At 35.1% G+C, this 14,934-nt stretch overlaps 1 protein-coding gene across 8 annotated transcripts in view; it reads left to right on the top strand.

Moving 5' to 3' along the window:
* The window catches only part of BCAS3 (BCAS3, microtubule associated cell migration factor), a 592,226-nt gene that overhangs the window by 175,346 nt on the left and 401,946 nt on the right, over positions 1 to 14,934 (top strand). For all 8 annotated transcript variants that reach the window (XM_005693141.3, XM_005693143.3, XM_005693140.3 and 5 more), the window contains exon 13: positions 5,994 to 6,087. In XM_005693141.3, the coding sequence (XP_005693198.1) occupies positions 5,994 to 6,087 (94 nt within the window). The remainder of the gene's footprint in view (positions 1 to 5,993; positions 6,088 to 14,934) is intronic.

The raw sequence follows: 14,934 nt of genomic DNA, 5'->3' as shown, positions 1-14,934 counted from the left end.
AATGGTTGCACAACTCCATGAATATGCCGTGTATCCTAAAGCAAATCCTTAGTATATTTAGCAGACTTTCCTGGAGACTGCTCCTCTAAGACTTCTTTTTCTTGTGTTCCTCCCTAACATTTTTGAAAATTGAATGGAAGAATGGAAAAGAGAGATGAGAGAAATAATTTGTAATGCATGTTCCCCCCTACTTGTGGTAAAATATATATAATGTAAAATTTGCCATTTAGCCTTTTTTTAAGTTTACAATTCAGTGGTATCTGATGCTGGGAGGGATTGGGGGCAGGAGGAGAAGGGGAAGACAGAGGATGAGATGGCTGGATGGCGTCACTGACTCAATGGACGTGAGTCTGAGTGAACTCCGGGAGTTGGTGATGGACAAGGAGGCCTGGTGTGCTGCGATTCATGGGGTTGCAAAGAGTCAAACACGACTGAGCGACTGAAGTGAACTGAACTGAAGTACATTCACAGTGTTGAATAACCATTGTTTATCATCCACGTCCAGAATTTTTCATTATCTGTACCCATTAAATAATATCTCCCCATTCCTCTGTTCTCACAGTTCCTTTTTCCCAGATGATAAGTACATTATGGACAGAAGTTTCACAAGTAACTATTTTTGGGGGGAGGGCTCTAGAAATTGATCAGAAAGCTAAGAAAGAAGTGATAAATGTAAATTCATATTTCTTTTATCTACATCTGCCAGGGGCTTCGTGAGTGTGGTAGTTTAACCAGAGCAGAGTAAGCCATATAAACAAGCAGTTCCCTTTTAGAGGATGGATTTACTTGATTTGGAATAGAAGGTTAAAACCTAGGTCCAACAGTGTTTTCATTAGACTTGGTAGGTGATGAATAGGATAATGTGTGCTCTCGTAGCCCAAGCGTGCAATCTCAGTTTGGGGCCGATTCAGAAAGAATAGAGAGGAAGAATTGATGCCATGTAGAGAGTCTGAGAGACCTTTGGACAGCAGCAAACATACCAGCATATATATATATATAATTGGAAGATTGTTTCAGGGAATATGATGTTTCTTAGTTGATAATTCACAAGACAGTAGTATCTCAAAGGAGTGGGAAAAGAAATGGAGCTATGTTGGAGCAAGGAGCTGTAATTTATCACAAGTAAGTCTGAAATTAACCTGTAATCCTGTTTTCTATAAAGCATCTTACAACCTATATAGCAAATCACTAAGAAATTGCTCCCCCAAAATCAACAGAAGATAAAAATAGTAAACATTAGGAATAATTGTTTAATACAAAGGAAGAGGATCAGAGCAACAAACACCTGAGACATAAAAGTAAATGGAAAATGGCAGACCTAAATCCAATTATATGTGTAATTGTATTAACTATAAATGGACTCCAGTTAAAAGAGAGTGATTGTCAGACCAGAATCACTTTAGATTCAGAGACATAATTGGCTGAAGTAAAAGGTTGTAAGAAATGTACCATGCAAACAGTAACGGTAATAGAATTGGAGTGGTTATATTAATATCCGATAAAAGATTTTAAGTCAAGAAATATTGCCAGAGAAAAAGAAGGAGATTTTATAATGATGAGAGAGTCAATGTAGTAGGTAGATAAAATGATAGACCCACAACAACATAGGGCAGCAAACATTAAGCGAAATCTGACAGACTGAAAGAAGAAATTCTAGCTGACATTTAGAGTTTGAGGTTTAAATACTGTACTTTCAACAATTGATGGAAAAACTGTACAAAATTTTAAGAGATTGATCGATTTAATGACTTGATTAGCACTATCAACCAATATGATCTGAAACTCCCCATCCCCCAACCTACAGACTTCACATTCTTTTCAAGAATATCTGGAATGTTCTCCAAGATAGACCATGTGATTGGCCATAAAGCAAATTTAAAGCATGGAAATCAATAATAGAATGAAATTGTGATATTATAAAAATCTCAAGAATATTAGAAAATATTTTGCATGCAATGAGCGTAGAAATAGAACATATCAGAAGTTATAATTGTAGCTATATTATTCCTTAATGGGAAAATTATAGCTTTAAATTCTTATAGTAGAAAAGAAAAATGGTCCTAAATTAATAACCTTAGCTCTCCATCAAGAGAGTTTAAAAACAGCAAATTATAATGAAAGCAAGACAAATGAAGTAAATAATAGAAATATGACCAGCAGTCAACAAAATAGCAGTGAAACAACGGGGAAAATCAATACTGGTTTTTTGAAAATATTAACAAATTTGATAAATCTGGTGGTATAGCAAATGAGATTGTTTTCTTAGTTTCTTTTTTTTAATTAATGTTTGTTAATATATAGAAAAAAACTGATTTTTAAAAATTCTTAAATTTTTTTCAGATTTTATTTATTTTTGTAATATAAATTTATTTCTTTTAATTGGAGGCTAATTAATTTACAGTATTGTATTGGTTTTGCCATACAATTAAGAGTGTTAATTTTGTATCCTGCAACTTTGTTGAATTTTGTGTGTGTGTGTAATCTAGAGAGGGAAGTTTCTTTAACCATTTTTATGCCTTGTATTTCTTTCCCTTTTTTCCCCCCTCTCTTTTGAGTTGGTTGCTATGACTAGACCTCACAGTACTGTGTTGAACAGTAGTGCTGAGAGAGAGCGTCCTTGCCTTTTTAGTAATCTTAGAGGAAAAGCTTCCAGTCTTGCCCCATTTTGTGTGATGTTAACTTTGGACTCTGTATATGTGACTTATTATATTACTAAAGATGGTAATTTCCCAGTATTCCTAGTTTGTTGAGTGATTTGTCATGAAAGTGGTTGAATTTTGTCAGATGCTTTTTCTGTACTGATTGAGACCATCATGTGGTTTTTGTTTTTCAGTTTGTTTATGTGATATGTATTACATTGATTGATTTTTGTATGTTGAACCATCCTTACATTCCAAGTATAAACCTCACTTTTCTTGGTGTATAATCCTTTTCATATGTTGAATTTGGTTTGATCCCATTTTCTTTTCGATGATTGCATCATTATTCTTCAGGGATATTGATTTGTAGTTTTCTTTTTGTCTTTTGGTATCAGGGCAATGAGGGCCTCATAGAAATATCTTATAATCCATTTTATGTCTGTGACATCAGTTTTAATGGCTTCTCTTTCATTTCTAATTTTAGCTATTTGAATTTTCTCTCTTGTTTTTGTTAGTCTAGTTAAGGGTTTGTCAATTTTGTCTTCTTTTTTTTAAGAAAGCAAACTCTTAGGCACAAACTTAACCAAGGAGATGAGAGACTTATACACTAAAAACTATAATATGTTGTTAAAAGATGTGAAAGGCATCTTTCAGATATAGAAAAGTGGAAGGATATCTCATGCTTATGGATTTTAAGACTTAATGTTCTTAAAATATCCATAGTACCCAATGTGATATTAAATGCAGTACCTATCAAAGGCTCTGTGACATTTTGTGGTAGTAATAGAGAAAACCATACTTACGGAATCTGAAGGGACCCTGAAAAGCTGAAACAATTTTGGGGTGAAAAAAACACTGCCTCACTTCAAATCATATTACAAAGCAGTAGTAATTAAGATGATGTGATACTGGCATAAAGATAGATATGTAGACCAATGGAAAAGAGTAGAAAATGTGAAAATGAACCCATGCATATACATCCAAAATATTTTTGACAAGGGTGAAAAACTACACAGTGGGGAAACGCTGTCAAGAAATGAGGTTGGGAAAACTGGATAGCTAATGCAAAAGAATGAAGCTCGGCCCTTACCTTATACCATATACAAAAATGATTTTAGATTCAACCATGAGACTGGAAACTATTAAACTCCTGCAAGAAAACATAGGAGAAAATCTTTAGTACATTGGATCGAGCAATGATTTCTTGCATATAATACCAAAAGCACAGGTAACAAAGTAAAAAAATAGACAAATGGAACTACATCAAACTTTAAAAGTTCTACGCCTAAAAGGAAATAACCAGCCATGTGAAAGGGCAGCCTATGGGGTGGAAGAAAATCATTGTAAATCATATATCTGATAAGGAGTTAATATATAGTATAAATAAGGAATTTCTACAACTCAACAATTAAAAAAAATTAACAAGTGAGCATAGGACTTGAATCAAGACACTTCTCCAAAGAAGATGTAGGCATGTCCAATAAACATATGAAGAAATGCTCAGAATCACTAATCATTAGTGAATCAAAACTACAGTGAAGTATCACCTCCCACCTATCAGGTGATGACCACTATCAACAGAACAGAAAATAACTGTTGTCAAGCATGGGGAAAAGTTGGCACCCTTGGGAACTTTTGGTGGGAATATACAATGATATAGCCATTATGGAAATCAGCATGAACATTTCTAAAAAAATTGAAAATAGAGTTACTATGTGATCCAGTCATCCTACTTCCGCCTTTATATGCAAAATAATTCAAAGCAGGATCTTGAAGTGGTATTTACGCACTCATGTTCATTGTAGCATTATTCACAGTACCCAGGAGGTAGAAGCTATCCAGATATCCACCACCAGGTAAATGGATAAAGAGAAATGTATACACACACACACACACACACACACACACACACACGTGCGCACGCGCGCGCACACACGCACACAGTGTAATAACATTACACAACCTTTAAAAAGAAGGAAATCTTTTCACATGTTACAGTGTTGATAAACTTTGAGGCCATTGTGCTAAGGGAAATAAGCCAGTCACAAAAGTACAAACACTAAATTCTTCCTTTTAATTTGAATTTCTAAAAAAGTCAAAGCATAGAAACAAAAGTTGAAAGGTGGTCACTAAGGGTGGGAGGAGGGAAAAAGAAGACTTAGTGTTTAGTGGGTATAGAATTTAAGTTTTGCAAGGTGAAAAAGTTCTAGAAATCTGTTAATAATGTGAATATATTTAACGGTACTAAACCGAATACTTAAAAATGGTTATAGTGGTAATAAAAAAAAGACCTATAGACAAAAAATTTGACAATCTGCAGCTTGACTGAGTTGCAGGTTCTAGCCAGAACAATAAGACGAGAAAATCAAAGCATAAGATAAGAAAAGGATGACAAATCAGACATTTCTATAAAATGGATTGTTGTAACAGTTTTAGTGCTATATAAAAATATTGAATTGTAAACATAAATAAATTTTATGTAAATTATACCTCTGTAAAGCTTTCAAAGTCTAAAAGAAAAATTAACCTTGCCAGTGTAGGACTACTTCCTGGATTGCTTCAGATAAATTCTTTGTCTGAATATCATGATCCAATATTGGTATAGTAGGTGTTCCCTTTGTAACATTAGATATGTAAAAGTTTTAATTTCTTGAGCTAATTGCTTGCTTTGCGAAATGAATACATGCTGTTTTAAAACTTTTTCCCCTAGGGCTCATTGAATAGTACACTCTCAATAGGCAGATATATGGAATGTAAATTGTATTTCAGTATGCTTATAAGAAAATGAAGGGGAATGAATTTGACATACCAAACTGCCTGTTCTACTGGTAGTATTTTCAAAGAAGTGTTGTGTCCGTCTAAAAACTAGAGGTTAAAGGCCACAGTGTTTGTACTTTAAGTAAAAATTATTTGGTAATTCCCCTAAATATATATATGCCTGTTTGTTTGTATTTAACTTATGATTTTTTTTTTTTTTTTTTTTTGCTGTTCTGTTCCAGTCATGGGCAAGAGTTTTTCAGCAGGCCATAACACAATAAGAACTCTTATTCCTATTTTTAGATAAAGCTGTGTAGAGCTGATTTTAGGCTTTTCATTTTTTCTGAACTGAAGCTTCAAGAAATCATTGTCATCTGCAGTCAGGTCAACCAGTTGTTTTAGAGGTTATGTGATTAATTCGCTGGGGGCAATTTACATCTTTTCTCTGTTTCTGAAGTGGCATTCTCACTTTGTATTATGAAGAATAATCTTCAAATGTAGCAGAAGCCTGTTACTTGGTCAGGGATGTAGTGGTGTTGTGTATCTTCAAGGTCAGTAATTGGTTAACTTCCATTTGCCTTCTTCCTTTCTGCAAAGGTGCTTGTGAGCGAGGATTCTGACAGTGATGGCATCGTGGCCCATTTCCCTGCTCATGAAAAACCAGTGTGCTGTATGGCTTTTAATACAAGTGGTATGTCCTTCCCCTTGCCCTTATTTATATTATGAGTTTTCTACCTAATTTTTTGGAAATGGAAAATATGAAATATATGTGTTAGGTTATATGACCTAAGTAAGTAGTTTTCAGTGATTATTGAATGAATGAATTTATAATAAAAATTTAGAAACCCTATAAAGATTAATTTTACTGAGTAAAGTTTGATTGAGTAGTAAAGATAAATAGTAGATATAGAATAGTACATAAACAGTGCTGTTGAGTAACATTTATTTCTGTGTTATAAGGCAAGGACTTTAATATTCAAAACTCCTTAGGTATGTAAATGGCATTTTCTCTGTAACTGCACGTTCCTTTTAAACAGTACAGTGACAGATGTCATGTTGATGAAACAAGTCTTCCCATTTTATATAATGTGTGTGTATGTATTTTGCTAAACTGTTTGAATGTAAGTTACATATATGATGACATTTTACCAACTACAAATTAAGCGTACATTTTCTAAGAGTAAGGCCCTTCTTGTACTTTGTAACCAAATAGTATATTATATTCAGAAAAGTAAAAACATTGTATTATCTAAAATCCAAGTCATAATTCAAAATTTCCCAACTGTCTCAAAAATGAGTTTTCTAACAGATTCAAATCAAGATCTAATTAAAGTTCACTCCTTAAGTTTTATGTCTCTTTGTGAGTGAGTGAGTGAAGTCGCTCAGTCGTGTCCGACTCTTTGTGACCCCATGGACAGGAGCCTACCAGGCTCCTCCATCCGTGGAATTTTCCAGGCAAGAATACTGGAGTGGGTTGCCATTTCCTTCTCCACTTTATATCTCTTTAGCTCTTTTCCAGTTTATAGCTTTCGCCTTTTTCCCCCCTAAGTTGCAGTGTCCAGACTATTTATCTTGTCCAAATTCTGTGTTTGTCACATATATTTTCATTATAATAATGTTTTTCTTTTTTTCCTTAAAGGCTTTTAAATACATTCAGGCCTGAAGATTATTTTTTTCAAACTTCCTACATATTGCTGTCTACATCATTTCATCCTAGCAGGGGATACATTATATCAGGCTGTCTTGTATGTTTGATCACATGAATAAGTTAGTGACCATCAAATGTCTATTATTTTGAAAATAGATTCTCTTGTGGAGATTTGCAAGTGCAGAGTGTTACTTTGGCCTCATTCCTTACTTAAAAAAAAAATAATTTATTTAATTTTTGTCTGTGCTGAGCCTTCGTTGCTGCACAGGCTTTTTTCTAGTTGCAGTGGGTAGGGGCTACTCTCCAGGTGTTGTGCACGGGTTTCTCATTGCAGTGGCTCCTCTTGTTGCAGAGTGCGGGCTCTAGGGCACTTGGACTTCAGTAGTTGAGGTTCCCAGGCTCAACAGTTGTGGTGCACTGGCTTAGTTGCTCTGTGGCACGTGGGATCTTCCCAAACCAGGTATCAAACCTGTGTCTCCTGTATCATCAGGTGGATTCTTTACCATGGAGCCAGCAGGGAAGCCCTTGGTCTCATTTCTGAAACAACTTTTTACTAAATAGCTTTGTTATTATACATTGACGGCTATAGAATGGTAGTTTTTCTATCATATTTTCAGCATTGATTAACTTCTGTTAACTCTGTTTAAAGAGTTTGCTCTCATTAACCAGAAATGAGCCACAGTTTTCCTGGATGTAAAAGGCAGAGTAAATATGTAATACTTCCTCTTTAATTACCAATTTTCATAGTTAGGAATTGGTTTAATACTTCCAGTGGTAAAATTTCACTCCTGTGGACTTATTTTAAAAATACTTTGATGATGATGCCTTCAGAGTGAAATAGTCTTCATTAGTTTATGGACTTTTCCTTGCTTGGTGGGTCTGAGGAGACTGCCATTTCTTATTCTGCAGAATATTAGTTAAAACTAATGGAAAGACCCATCTTTTTCCTCCTTCTTTTCATCTTTTCAGATCAAGAATGATCATAGGAGGATAATATAAAGTATTTGAGTCATCTTCCTCCTCTTAATTAGCCATTTTCAATAGAGAGGAAGATTTTGTAGTAATTGTTGATCAGTGGATAGATTTAATTAATGAAGGCAGATTTACTGAAATGCTCTGAATGTTGTGGGATTTAGGTTGAATTTGAAGAAACAGTCTGGAAGTTATGTCACTTACAGTACTCTTCTTAGAGTAACCAGCATGACTCACTTTCGATAGTCCATCTGTTATGTCAGATCTCCTTTGCGTTAATATGTTTCATACGGCCAGAGTTGGGATGCTTCAGACATTTGAAGCTGAATTTTTCCCTGTCTGTGAATCTCCACTGTTATAAAAACAACTTACATAACTTAAAGGATATTGTAGTTACCTCTGTCGTCATGTAGCAGTTAGTTCTAGAAGACCATAAATTTCTGTGATTTCATAGTTTTGTTCTACATTTGCCACTTGATTTATGTTTTAACTCCCAAATTTATGTTTTAATGGAAAGATTAAAATTGTTTATGTTTATATTTAAATTGTTATTAATTTTTTAAATTGAGGTATAGTTGATTTACAGTGTGTCAGGAACACAGAAAAATGATTCAGTTGTATTATATATATATATATATGTATATATTCTCAGACTCTAGTGTAGGTCATTACAGGATATTGAATATAATTCCCTGTGCTGTGTAGTAGGTCCTGTACTTTGCTGTGTTCCCAGCATGTTAATTGTATAACTGTATAATTTATCTTGGAGTAATAATTTCTTTAAATATTTTTTTGCCAGCCTGTATGTTCCAGTTTACATTAGAATTCACTCTTGGTGTTATACATTCAAGGTTTTAACAAATAGATAATGGCATATATCCACCATTATAAGGGTTTCCCTGGTGGCTCCGTGGTAAAGAAGCCGCCTACCAGTGTAGGAGACATGGGTTCGATCCCTGGGTTGGGAAGATTGCCTGGAGAAGGAAATTGCAACCCACCCCAGTACTGGTTCTGACCTGGGAAGTGTATGGACAGAGGAGCCTGGTGGGCAGGAGTCCATGGGGTCTCGAAGAGTTGGACATGACTTAGTGACTAAACAATGACAGCAGCAACAATCCATCATAATAGTACTACACAGAAGAGTTTGAACAGTTGAACAAAATCCCTGTTGCTCTGCCTGTTCATTCCTCATTCTCTCAATTCCTGCAACCACTGATCTTTCTTCTCTTTCCATAGTTTCAGAATGTCATATACTTGGAATGTTACATAGTTAGCCATTTCACATTGGCTTCCTTCACTTACTAATGTGTCCAACTCTCCTATATCTCTTCATGCCTACATTGCTCACTTCTTTTTAGCATTGAATAATGTTCTACTGTATCATACTTTGCTTGTCATCTGTATGTATTTTTTACTGAGCTGTCTGTATCTTTTGTCCATTTTTAAATTGGTTTGTTGGTTTTTTGATTGATGAGTTTTAAGTGTTCTTTGTATGTTTTAGATGAGAGTCCTGTATCAGATGTGTTTTATAAGTATTTTCTCCGAGTCTGTGATTTGTCTTCTCATTATCTTGAAGTGGTTTTTGAAGATCAAAGTATTTAACTTCAATGAAGTCCAATATCAATTATTTCTTTGACTGATCTTTCCTTTGGTATGTAATGCTTCAATACATGTAAATCGACATTTTATACTGTTTTATCTTTATTCAGTCTCACACTGAATCTTATAATTCTTGGAAGAAAGAGATTTTTATGAGAATTGTCAATATTTTTTAAAAATTTATTTATTTTGCTGCTCTGGGTGTTTGTTGCTGCGTGTATGCTTTCTTGAGTTGCAGAGAGTGAGGGCTCCCTTCTGGTTGTGGTGGTGGCTTCTCATTGTGGTGGCTTCTCTGGTTGAGGAGGACGGGCTCTGGGGCGTGTGGGCTTCAGTAGTTGTGGCTCACGGGCTCTAGGTTAAGACTCGGTGATTGTGGCACACAGGCATAGTTGTCCCTCGGCATGTGGAGTCTTCCTAGACCAGGGATTGAACCCATGATCCCTACGTTAGCAGGTGAGTTCTTAACCACTGGACCACCAGGGAAGCCTTGATATTTTATGAGTTTTAGGATCTCTTACATTTCTTCTTGAATCTAAAATACAGCTTCTTAACCTGGGTCTGAGAGGTCCATGGAAAATATTTAGAGAGTATGTGAACTTAGGGGAAAAAAATCGCATCTTTATTTTCTTTAGTGAAAGTGAAAAGTGAAAGTGTTAGTCCCTCAGTCATGTCTGACTTTTTGTGACCCCATGGACTGTAGCCCACCAGGCTTCTCTGTCCATGGGATTCTCCAGGCAAGGATACTGGAGTGGGTGGCCGTTCCCTTCTCCAGGGGATCTTCCCAACCCAGGGATCGAACCCAGGTCTGCTGCACTGCAGGCGAAATCTTTACTGTCTAAGCTGCTAGGGAAACCCTGTTTTCTTTAACCTTTAATGAAAATTCTTTCGCTTATCAATATGTACAATAAACTACTGAACTACTAGCTTTTTTGTGAATTGGTAATATAAATAATGGATATTTTCATATCTTTTTTATGTTATTTATATAATTATCTAATTAATGCTATGGTTCAAAATCATGGTAGAGCCTGTATTATAATGTATTACTATTAATAAAAAAGCACATATTCTACTGCATGTCAGTTTTAATAACCCTAAGTATTTTACCTTGTCTTTGAAAAATATTATTCTGAGAAAGAGGTTCTTAGGCTTCATCATATTGCTGAAAATTTTCATGGCACTAAAATGTTTATGAGCCCATTTATGCTTTCAGTTGTTTCAGCTAAACACATCGGAAGCTAGACTTCGTTCTCAGTGCCTGGTTTAGTCCCCTACCCATAGAGTCTGCTGGTGGAATAGGGACTTCCAAAAAAAAAAAAAAAGAAAAAAGGAAGACAAGTCCTTTGTGGAGCAAGGACAGAATGCTAGGAGATGAATATTAACTTGGTATTTTGCTTTTGGGGAAAGTTCTTCAAAAGAAAGCCAGTTCTAAACAGGAGCCAAAAGATGATTCATTAGGAAATAATGATTCAGTCCCTAGTAAATAAATAAATATTAGTTGAGTGAATGAAGCAAGAAAAATATGGCATGGCTGACATAGATTTTGAAGTAAAGGCTGTATACAGTGGACTCATCAGTTTATTATGAGCAGATTAATTTTTCAGTGTGTCATCATTTCTGCTTTGTATCTGTTTAAAAGTTTGAAATGAAGGGTTCATAATTCAGCAAGCACTCAGAAAATTGGTTTGCAGGATCTTGTATAGAAGCTGATAGGCACAGATTTCAGGCCATTGCATACAGTTCATCTTAATTATTTATTGTTTATTTCTGAGTATTTTTGCTGTTCAGAATATGAATTTTATTGGTTGAATATAAACAAGTATATGTATAAAATATTCAGTTCTCAATGATTTGAAAGTCTTGATTTTGTTTTAGCTATTCAGTAACTGAACAGCTTCTCAGAGAAAGGCATTGGGCTCAGCTGTGACTACCTATTATCCAGCTCCTATCACTAGGTGACATTTTATTTTGCTTGTTTAATTTCTGTATCATATTTCTTGGTTTATTCTAACACTCTTGGACTGAGACATTCATATGTACAAAATATTTGAGTCAAGAGGCTTCTTTGCTATTTATAAATACCTTAGTACTTATTGTTTTTTTCCTGTAATTATTTTTGTAACACTTAAAAAATATTTGGGGGAGATCAAATGTATTTTCTATCAAGATTTAAGTTCTCTATAAAGAGTTGGAATGACTGAAGTGACTTAGCACACTCACCATGGACACACAATGGCATCTAACTGAATCTTACCATCTTACCATGCTGTACACACATTTTTTAAAAAAATGAATTGGCCCTTTCAAAATATAACTTGTAGATCCTCCAGTAATACCCCAGTTTTTCCTTACATGGATCCAATATACATTTCAAAATTTATTTATATTCAGTTCAGTTCAATCGCTCAGTCATGTCCAACTCTTTGCGACCCCATGAATCACAGCACGCCAGGCCTCCCTATCCATATTCAGCAAGTTTTAACTGACACTCCAGGAATTCTCTGTTTGGTTAAAGATTTTCTCATTGGGTCTGCAATGTGGCCAATAATAAGAGTAGTACTTGTTGGTACTACTTAGAAAAGTGTAGGGAAGTTCACTTAGAAAACTAAGTGAAACAAAACATATAATAAAAGTTGATTGCCTGTCTTTTGTTTGTAAACCTGATTTTCTCTAACTAGTTTACCTGTGTATATCTCACTGTTAAACATTTTTATTTAGAGAGGCTATCTTTAGATAACAGAGTTATTAAAATGTCCTAGATATCGAAATCCAGGATCAAATCAGGAATATTGTCCAACTCCTGAGAAATTTTAGAAACAATTTACATGATGGAAAAACAGTGCTAAGGGAGTTAAGGAGAAAATGTAGATTGCTTGACTGGGTGGCGTGCAGTTTGGCCTTGTGTGGAACCTATTCAGAAAAGAAATTAGGGGATACCATTAAATAGAGTTGTGAAACTTTTAGTTCAGCAGCTGTATTCAGTTTGTTTTTCAATTTCTCCTTCCCGTTCTTGTTTATTAGCTGTGACTCCGAGTCCTGAATTAAAACAAATATTTTAATGGCAACATTTATGATTTGTTTAGAAGTGCCAGAGAGACCTTGTGCTTAGATCAGGGCAGCTTCAGTATGGGTGGTGTGTTTGTTGCTTTCAATTATTTAGATACACAGTGACTAACATTTTCTAGGGAACTTATTTTTTTAATTAATAAGCTTTATTTTTTAGAGTGCGTTTAGGTCCACAGCAAAATTGACTGGAAAGTACAGAGAGCTCTCCTATTTCTGCTTTCCCCCCTCTCTGCCCACATGCCACACCCACACACATACAGTCTCCCACACTATCCGCCTTCCACCTGACAGTGATCATATTCTTACAAGTGATGAACCCATACTATTATCAACACACTATTATCATACATGCTATTATCAACCAAAGTCCATAGTTTACGTTAGGGTTCACTCTTGGTGTTGTATTTTCTACGGGTTTTGAGAAATTAATATTGGCATGTACCTACCATTACAGTATCATACCAAATAGTTTCACTGTCCTAAATGTTTCTCATGAAATTTGGGACTTCTCAGTCATTGTTTCTTTGTCTCTTTCCCCCTCTTCTTTCCTTCTGGGACTCCTGCAGATTTACCTCCCACAGATCTCAAAGACTCTGTTCATTTTTCTTCATTTTTTTTTTTTTTTTCCTCTCATTCTGGATAATTTCAGTTGATTTTTTCCTGCCATTTAAATTTCTATTTGGGCCCCTTTATTGACTTTTTCATTTCAGTTACTGTACTTTTCAACTCCAGATTTGTGTTTGTTTATTTTTATAATGCTATCGCTTTATTGATGTCTCCTACTTGGTGAGACATTTTTCTCAAACTTCCCTTTAATCCTCTAGACATGGTTTCTTTGCATCCTTGGCCAACATTTGGTTGTCTCATCATTTTCTATTTTATGGATCCTCTGTAAGATATGTGATGTGGAAATCTCTTTTCCCAGTGAGTTTTTCCTTTTATCTTTTTAATAGGGTCTTTTGCAGAGCAAAATTCTTTCCTTTTTGTCAAATGCATTTTTAAAATTTTGATAGTTGTATTTTTGTGTTCATGTCTAAGAAATGGTCACCAGTCTGGGTGGGGTGCTAGGATTTTCTCCTATGTAATTTTCTAACAGGATGTTAGTTTTACATTTATATTTAAATTTATAATTTAAATATTTTTGTTATTTTTGTGTATAAGGTAACAGGTTTAGGTCATGGTTGGTCCCTGCTTTTTGCTAGTTCATTATTTTTTCCAAGATATTATCCTTCTTCCTTTGAATTACTTTTGTACTTTCCTAAGTAGCACACTTCCGTTGACTATTTCTGGTTTCTGTGATGAAGATGACTTCTTTTAGCATTTTCTGACTGTCAACATCTGTGTTTTGTCCATAATTTTGAGGACTGTTTCAACTAGATTTGATAGTTTAGTTTGATGGTTATTTCTTCTTTCAGCAATGTCAGCTCTCTTTGTTCATAGCTTTTGGCATTATTAATCTTATCCCTCTTGATTAATTGGGTACAGAGTTGTATTTTTGTGGGGGCAGTTTTCTGATCTATCACATCAGCTCAAATGGAGCAACTGAAAATTATTTAAAATGTTACTGAGTTCTCCTTACCCCTACCTGTTTGAACTCTTCTTCCTTCTTCTGTTCTACTCAATGTGAGAGCAGCTACTTTTAATTACTTTGTATTGAACTTAGTTTTCAATAGTATTTTTTTATAACTTTGATTTGTTTTTTCACCAGTTTCTGATAGAGAAAGAACAACAGCCTCTTTTGATCTTATAAATCCAGCCCAAAAGCCTATTTACTGGTCATTTGAGCATGGAAAATGCTCTCTATGATACGTGGTTTAGACAGTAACCTGTGAACATATATTAGCTCAGGCTGCCAGAAGGCAACACCATAGACTTGGTTGCTTAAATAACAGAAATCTCTTTCCTCACAGTGTTTGAAGCTGGAAGTCCAGAATCATGGTATGGCTGATGGTTTATCCTGAGGTGTTTCTTCATCACTAACAAATGGCCACGTTCTTAACATGTCCTCGCATTGCCTTTCCTGGATGCAAGGGAGCAAGGAGAGAGAGAAAGCAAGCTATCTTTGTGGTGACTCTTCTTACGAGGACACTAATACTCTCACATCAGGGCCTTACCCATATGACCTCATGTAAACTTGATTACTTCCATAGATACACCACCCCCAGCTCCACATATAGCTCCCACCCCTAACTCCACATATAACCACACTAGGTTTCTGGCATTTCATTATAGGAATTTAGGGGCTCTACAGAC

This window comes from Capra hircus, chromosome 19 (genome assembly GCF_001704415.2).
Source record: "Capra hircus breed San Clemente chromosome 19, ASM170441v1, whole genome shotgun sequence".
Lineage (NCBI taxonomy): Eukaryota > Metazoa > Chordata > Mammalia > Artiodactyla > Bovidae > Capra > Capra hircus.
Note: the sequence above shows the minus strand (reverse complement) of the source record. Positions and strands in the feature narration are given on the sequence as shown.